The following is an 8,849-nucleotide window of genomic DNA, read 5'->3' on the forward strand; positions in this document are numbered from 1 at the left end:
TGGCATTGGCAATGCAAATGGTTTCAGAGAGAGGACAGCTTAACAAAATCTGTCTGTGGCCAGAATAAGACTTTGAGGGGCAGCTTTGAAAGTTTGATTGGCCACCTTCCACAAACAGTTTGAGCCACCACCCTGTGTGTTCAGGCACAGCTGTACTTGCCTGACAATCATACCCAGAGGAATGCAGGCTGTGTATTCACATTTAATGGGAATAAATCCTACTCTGGGCTAGGAAAAGTTGCATTAAACTAGAGAGCAGACAGCACTTTGGATAGGAATTTGCAATGTAATATGGCAGGAAAAAAAGAAGGCATGCCATTTTGGGCTGTGTGCAAAAAGGCATTACAGTCCAGCGATAGCCCCTCTCTGCATGGCACTGCAGAGACAGCAATTTCAGAATGCTGTGTTCAGTGTGTTCGATGTCAGAACAATGTAGGCAAACAAGAGGGGGTTCAGAGAAGAGCAGTTGTTCTGAAAGGACTGATGTATCAAAAGAGGTAAAAATGACTATCTGTACACCTTGAGGAAATAGTTTCTGAGAGTGTCATGGGAACAACATGAACACCAAAGAAGAGGAACAACAATGCCGAATATAATGAGTGGCGATGGGATCAGAGGAAGGGTCTGGTGCTTTTATCTGCTCGTATAGGCTGCGGGAAGCAAATATGCATGGATTTGAGAGTGGGAGAGTGAAAGATTGGCAATAGAATCTTCATTGTATGCTCCTCCCCTGCCGGGTAGCCTGCAGAAACTCCTCTATCCCAACTCTGCAAGGTTGGGCCTCCATGGCTCTGGGGAGCGATGAAAGGGGTGCATGACAACTGCTGTATGAGGCGCACTTTACTCTTAACCAGTCAGCTGTGCTCCTTTGAGAACCATGGAAGGAAGGGGAAGTTGGGTGGCGCCAGCACACTACTGAGTATGTGCTGAGTCTCCAAATTCCTCATCCCTGAGGTGAATCTCACACCATTCCTGAGCCCTCTTTCCCCTCTAGGGGGTTTTATCCTGGACTCAAGAGAAGGGACCTTTTAAGCTGACTGAGGAAAATCTTCCTGCTAGTGAGATCTAGGAGGCTCTCTCTCAGGTGGAGCCTCCCCAGGTGAGTAGTGGACACCTCATTAGTGGATATATTTAAAATTATGCTGCACCAAAGCTCTGGAGAACAATCCTGCCCTGGGAGGAGGCTGGGCTGAGGGATCTAGCAGGGCTTCTTCATCTCTGATTTTACTAACATAATCGTTATTGTGTTTCTAGGGTTGCTATTAGGGAAGGATCATCATGACCATTCATCAATCCCTGCACTGCCTCCCCTACCTCCCTCTTTGTCCTGTGCAGCCTCCTCCTTGCCAGTCAGCGCCTTCCATGCTAAAACAGGCAGCAAAGACAGCAGCACTCAGACTGACAAAAGCTCTGAGCTTTTCTGGCCAAACACTGCCTCTTTCCCAGGCAGGGGAAGGCTAAGCACCACTCCTTCGAACAGCCCTTCCCTGAGACACACAGGAGCCAAAGGCGCTAGAGATAAACTGGGTAAGTGATTCCAACCTTTATGGTACAATCAGGGCATTATTATTATGGTGACTTGTGCTATATAGGTGCATGAGACAAATATAAGTATAGAGAGATGGCTAGATAAATATAAGTACTTCTAAGACAGATAGATAAATTGTTGTTGGTTATTATCTCAAGAAAATCAAAAGCATTCTTTAAGTCAAATTTAAGAGAGAGATGTGTGCAAAACCACCTGCTTTGGCCTTGCAGACTTTTCTATGCAGAGTTTAGGTTTTGTTTTGTTTTTACCAGTTTTCATCAAGTTCCATTAATTTGCTGAAAGGGGAAATTTCAGCATGTACAGTTATTTGTGGTGCAAAAAGTGACATTCCAGTCTGGGACTGGTCACAATATTTCTCATCTTGGACACATTCCGCATTTGTTCCCACATCCAGACAAACTTTTTTTTGGAGAATTTTCCCAGTTTACACTATTTTGGGCAGAAGAAGCCATTTGCTTCATATTTTTATGAAAACTTATGGGAAGAGTGAGTCAACCCTACAGAATGGTTTACTTTTGTGTGAAAACAAGGGACATTTGATTTAGAAATATTTTTTGACGGATGGGGACTGTTTCTATACAGCCCTAGTTACAGGAGACATTTGTTTTAAAAACATTATTTAAAAAAAAGACTGTTTCCTACACGATCCTTTATTCCCCATGAAAACAAACCCATTGCTGTTAATTGAAAGAGGTGCAGTCAGATAATTTAAACCCTAAATTTAGGCTTCAGGAAGAGAAATAAGACGGGTGTAGAGTTGTGTTTTCAGCCTTTAGATACTCTTGTGACATGGGCAATAGACAGATCAAATACGTGGATTACAATAGTATCTTGGACTAATTTTTCAAAATGCTGTGTGACTAGAACTGTTATCGCAGATAAAGAAAAAGAATAAAAACAACTTTAAAAATATTTAGGGATTCTGCACTCAGTTATATTACTATAGATCCAGAGTAGCTGCACTGAGACTCTGTAAGCTGCACTTACTTCCTCAAGTAATGATAAAGCCTACGGCATATTGACATTTTTCAGATACAGTGAACACTGGGATTTTGGTGCCCAAATTGAGACATCTTGAAGGGGCCAAAGCTGAGCCACCCACTTTCAAAAAATCAGGCCTCTACAAGGTGTCCACAGTCACAAGTGTCCTGAAAATCTTGGCCAGTATGTTTTCCAAAATTCAGCTCTAGGGTTTAGTTCAAGCCCCTTTTCAATTAACAATGAATTAATCCTTTAAGCTTCTCTGTGCTTTAATGATCTAAAAGGTTCTTCCTGCTTTAAGAATCTGAGAATTCTTATGGTGATATGGCAGTTTCAGTACCTAGGTAGGCATTTATTGTGTTTATTAGCAACACAGGGGAAGAAACATTGTTAAATGTCATTTTTATCTTTACCATGTCCCTTAAATCACACTATCGGAGGGGTAGCCATGTTAGTCTGGATCTGTAAAAACAGCAAAGAGTCCTGTGGCACCTTATAGACTAATAGACATACTGGAGCATGAGCTTTCATGGGTGAATACCCACTCCATCGGGTGCATCCGACAAAGTGGGTATTCACCCACGAAAGCTCATGCTCCAATACGTCTGTTAGTCTATAAGGTGCCACAGGACTCTTTGCTGCTTTTAAATCACACCGTGTCCAATCCTACTTTCTTTGCATGCTAATTAACCTACTCACCTCAGTGGGATTCCTTTGGTGCACCAGGAGTTCAGGATAAGGTTCTACTATGGAATACACCCCAGCCCTTCTTGGTGCAAATCCAGTTTGCCACAGAGAAATTCAGATGTTGCAAGTGGAAGGAATTATATTTTCAAATCACAAAACTGAAACATAAAAATAAGAATTCTGTCCCAGAGGGCATAAGTGACTGAGGAATTGTTGCATCCTGGCAAATGCCAGAGGAGCAATCTCTGATGTCACTACTCCAGGGATGAATTTGGCCTTAAATGTTAAAAAAAAGTATAGTTAGAGATTTTCCCCAAAAAATATTTTGAATGTGTTTTAGACTTCTTGATGAATCTGGATTTCTCTCCTCACTGTCACAGAGAACTCCCCCAGCCACGGGAAGCTGTCGGATAGCAAAGGCCGAGTAAGCAGTTTGGTCCACAAGCCTGAATTTCCTGATGCCGATATGATGGAAGTCCTCATCTGAGGAAAGAGTGACCTTCCTCAGGATTTTGTGCAGATACAGTCAAGTCCAGGGAGGCCAATGTTGTGCAAATCTTAAAAACTAAATATACGAGTTTGAAGAAAGTCTGAGCAAGACTGAGTATGGAAGGAGCCTAGAGGCTGAGATGAATAAGACTTTGAATTACAGAGGGAAAAGAAAGAGATGTAAGCATGAAATGAAGGATGCTGAAGGTGCACGTGAATGGCCGGAATGTTCTGATAACTGAAGGTGATAAACATGGATTCACAAAGAGATAGTAAAGGAAATAGGAACTGCATTTTCTATTGTAACGAAAAGGTATCTTTTTACCATTTACAACAGTGTTCTATAATGCTGTTCTGTGTTACTCTCTAGCTACAATCAAGACAGAGACTGAAATCCTGGCTCTGTTGAAGTCAGCGGGAGTTTATGAATTGCCCAGGAGACGTTTAAACTTTTCTCAAATGAAGTCATTATTCATAATTGTTCACCAGATTATTTTAGCGAAAAATTCTTGGTCAGTAGATTGTGCACAAAGCAGTTTGTTTTAAGTGTTTGTTTCAAGCCAAGTTGGTTTGTTTTGATTGGATATATAGGTCTTTCCTGATTGGATGAGTGCTACTCTTGGGATCAGGTTTCCAAAGCAAATACTCATGTTTTGCAAATTCTAAATTTGCTCAAAATTCACTGTTGCCATGAGCATTTCTTTGCTAGAATTTGCATAGAAGATGCATGTAAAAGGGGCATAAACCCTGTCAAAGCAATTTCTTTTACAATTTTGGTGACTATTCAGGGGGAAATGTTGAGCGTATTCCCTCAGCTCTAATGCGTAAAGCACACACACAAAGCTGTGTAAGCAGCAAATTGTATGTACATTCGAGTGCTAAAAGTTTTTACTCGTGAGGGCTTGGAGACAATGGGCATTCAGGATGCTCAGCACCTCACAGGGAACAACATGGTGCCACTGTAGATGTATTCTCTGGCTTATTAAAATACTTAATAGTATTAATCAAAATACTTAGTATAGTATTTTGCAGTATCTGTCGAAACTGCTTCAGCATTGTCAGTGGAGCAAATTCTACCCTCCAGTTGTAACTGAGGGTGAATTTGAGCATGTACTGGCAGGCAGAGTTTCAGGCCAGGGTTACTACAGTGTTTGGGGAGAATTACTGTAGAAGTTTGAGAGGAATGTGGAGATCATTGACTGATTTCAGCCGAATTCATCCAGGTTTACTACTTGCAATTGAGATCAGAATCAGGCCCTTGGATGTATGTTAAATAATAACAATAAATTAGTCAATACACTTAGTATGAGAAATAATAAACCTCCTCGCTTAAAAATGGATTTCCACTGCACGTGGCACTGCAGTTCATTCACCCAATTGCATAGCATGGATCAGTTTGTTGGTAAGATTTCTACAGCACTTCATAGCTGCCTGTCTGGGATGTTTACATTCATTTTAAAAGACAGCCTGGTTGTGTAAATGAGAGAGGATGTTTCTGAACATGCACGGAAATTCTCCTAATCCTTTTTTCCTTATCTTAAAACAGGGGTTCTCAAACTGGGAGTCGAAACCCCTCAGGGGGTCACCAGGTTCTACATGGGGGGTTGCAAGCTGTCAGCCTCCACCCCAAACCCCGCTTTGCCTCCAGCATTTATAATGATGTTAAATATATTTAAAGTGTTTTTAATTTATAAGGGGGAGGGGATCACACTCAGAGGCTTTCTATGTGAAAGGGGTCACCAGTACAAAAGTTTGAGAACCACTGTCTTCAAGGGACCAGCCCTTATATAAGTAGTCATTCCTCACACAAGTCGAGGTTACAGGACTGGGCTCGAATTTTGATTATGACACACGTGCATGTGTGTTGAGAGGTAGAAGATTTAACATTTCTAAGTTCACCAGGTTAGGGTCCCTGAGGGATATTTTGGTGGTGAGTTTGTATATTTCCACATGCATCACTATTGCTGTCTAAATGATCATTCCTTAGAAGTTACATTCACCCCCCCATGCAGAGGAGCCTACACAAGACCTATGCCCCACTTAAACCCTCCCAATAAGGCTTAAATGGGACAAAAGTGGTACCTGTGCTATGTAGAAAGATCCTTGTCCTGGCTCTCTGCACAGGGGTGAATTTCATCCTTCTTGATTCAGCCAGAATTTGGTTAAATCAAAACACGTTTTTGTGGAACAGGACTATGTCTGCAGAGTTCCTCAACAGGGGCTATTAGTGCTGGAATGCACCTTTTCATCACTTTGGTTGTGGGGCTGCTCAAAGAAAGGGCACAAGAATTCTCTTTTTTTTTTTTTCCACTCAAACACAGCTGGAGATTTGTTCAAACTAAAAAATAAATGGCTTCTGGACAGAGCCCAAGTTTTGAAAATGTCCCACCAAAGTCTAATAACTGGGAGCCTAGAAACTCCCCGTGCACTAATCTTGGCTCAGCCACTGTCTTGCTGTGTGTCCTTGGGCAAGTCAGTCAGTCTCTCTGGGCCTGATTCATCACTGTGCTACTCCAGTTTTACAAACAGCGTCGCTGACCTAAAATGGGAGGAGCGCAGTGTAGCATCAGGCCTTGTGTGTTTGAGCAACCCCAGCTGTAAAACGGGGATAGGAATCCTTTCCTTCCTACCAGAGCGGTGGAGAAGGTTGGTGTTTGTGCGGTGCTTCGATGATGCAAAGCGCTATATAAATAAGTGCTTAGTGTTATTAACCCCAAAAAATCTCCCTAGGAGAAACCATGTGCCCCGTCTCGTCTCCCCCCCCCGGCCTAATCCTACATTCCTTGTTCACCCCAGACTCCCTCAAGTTAATGGATTTGAGGCACTTCAGGAATGCAGAACTTGGCTCCAAGAGTTTAACTGCATCGTTGTTAATGGTTTGGTTGTTTACTGCTGAGCTGCCATCTCTCTTCTCCACTTGTTTTCTCCCAAGATGAAACATTCCTCATTTTAAAATGTACCTTTCATTGGTGTAAGGTGTGGCAGTAATTAAGGGGACACACCTCGGCATGAAACCTAACACTCACACACAACTTTGCTTCTTTTATTCCAAATGCTGGTGGATAGATGTTGCTCCTCGCCTTTTTTTTAAAAAAAAAAATCTTTCCAAATCTTTGGATTCTCTTTTCCTACTGAAGTTAGGAATGAATATGGCCTTGAGATGGGGGTGAGGGTGATTTTGCAGTACTGGTGGTCAAAGATTCAAAGTGTGTGCAGGCACCTCTTCCGCCTTGCAGGGCTCAGCACTTGCTCCTCTGCTGGTGGAGGCAGGGCTGGAGTAAATCAGCCACACTCCAGACAGTGTTTATTTTCCCACTAGGGGGTTTACTTGTCAATATTTTCCAGCTAGGCTTCAGGGAAGGCCCAAGGAGTTCTCCGCCAAACCAAAGGATACAAATTCACAACACAGAAAAGGGGAAATACCTTTTCCTACCCTCTTTCTGGGGTTGGGTGACCTTGGTGTTGGCCCTGGGGTGCCAGTTCATCCCCTAAGCACGCACTCAGGTAGGTAGCTTCCCCTGTAGGGAAGCAAGCAGCCTTCCACCATGGAGGAGTCCTTTCTCCCTGTTGCCACAAGCCCTGCAGCAGCTAGTCTCTCCCCCTCCTCTCTCACCAGCGGAGGGGTTTTTAAAGGTTTCAGGTGTCCCTAGTGGACCTGAGGTAACCCCTTTTCAGCGTATAGGGAAAAGGGCCTTTATCACTCGAGGGCTCATCTACCTGCCTTCCACCTCTCTCTTCCAGCTGTCCAACCTGACTTGGTCACAAAAGTCACCTGTTCAGATGCATTCATGTGTTCAGGGCTGGTCCAAGGTCATGTGGGGAACCCTCTTGCAAACACTTACACTGAGCTCTTCCTACCAGCCACAAGACTGTGGAGACTGCAACCACTTTCAAGTCTGCTTCCGCTGAAAACATGTTTCAGAGGAGTAGCCGTGTTAGTCTGTATCAGCAAAAACAATGAGGAGTCCTTGTGGCACTTTAGAGACTAACAAATTTATTTAGGCATAAGCTTTCATGGGCTAAAATCCACTTCATCAGATGCACAGAGTGGAACGTACAGTAAGGAGATATAAATACACAGCATATGAAAAGATGGGAGTTGCCTTACCAAGTGAAAACTTGTGCTCTGAAGGCCTGCAGGTGCCACAAGCCAACCATGTGTCTGATACACATGGAGTAGTGCATAGCAAAGTGATACTTTTTTTTATACTAAACAATGTTGTTACATCTATGCACTTATATTTCTCTACACATATAAATATTCATATGTCAGCATCTCCCCCTCTCTAATTTTTGCACTTGTTAAACCAAGAAAGAGGGTATGTTTTTAAGTATTAGCAGCTTTGCCTTGCAAAGCAAATGCATAAACCCTTTGGAAGATGTTACACAGTTTAATATGCATTGTAACAATAATTCTTTTTCCTCACTTTGTTAATTTAAATGTTTTAAGAGCATATGCATTCAATGTATGACCTCTATCTGTCCTCCATACGGTCTTGATCCTACAACCTCGATTCACATCAGTAGTCCTTGCTCAAGTAAGCAGGTGTGGCAAGATTGCACCCTTAATCAGGCATGGATCAGCAGAGAAAAGGGAGTAAAAATAAAACTACTAGTGATAAATATTTCACCAAATGGACCTTGGACCTTTCCCAAGGAATAAGGATGCACAAAAGCTTTGTAGTCCTTTTGTTTGCTCAGTATTTTATTGCTAGCTATACTATTTCCTTTCAGGCAGAACTATTGAATAAATGCTGTACATATATACAACTAGTCATCCAGGAAAGATGGTATTCTATTAACGTGCATGATGGTATTGTTTTCACACAATTATATCTGCTAGCGGTATAACCTTGCTTCTTTTGGTCACTTAGAATACAGCTCTCCCTCTCTCTTTATATATATTTCCAGCAATTCTAAGGATCCGTCCCTCCAGTTTCAATACCCAAAGGTGTGTTTACAATTGATGCTGCCCAGGATTGTAGTCATCTGCAGAAAACTATTTATTTAGATAGCTTTTGAAATAAACGTAGAGGGTAATTCTTCCTGGGTTTGTTGAACTTGTGACATTTTTCTTTTCATGCAAAGGAAGGCAGTGGATCTCTACCCAAAGTTAGAGCATTAGTGGCAATATGTGTAAAGT

The 8,849-nt window shown here is 42.3% G+C and overlaps 1 protein-coding gene across 1 annotated transcript in view; it reads left to right on the top strand.

Moving 5' to 3' along the window:
• The window catches only part of AMOTL1 (angiomotin like 1), a 108,134-nt gene extending 102,819 nt beyond the window's left edge, over nucleotides 1-5,315 (top strand). Inside the window, 2 exon segments of the mRNA XM_030559832.1 lie at nucleotides 1,255-1,527; nucleotides 3,598-5,315. Coding sequence (XP_030415692.1) covers nucleotides 1,255-1,527; nucleotides 3,598-3,704 — 380 coding nt within the window. The 3' untranslated portion in view covers nucleotides 3,705-5,315.
• Nucleotides 5,316-8,849: the final 3,534 nt, after the last annotated feature.

Source organism: Gopherus evgoodei, chromosome 1, assembly GCF_007399415.2.
Source record: "Gopherus evgoodei ecotype Sinaloan lineage chromosome 1, rGopEvg1_v1.p, whole genome shotgun sequence".
NCBI lineage: Eukaryota > Metazoa > Chordata > Testudines > Testudinidae > Gopherus > Gopherus evgoodei.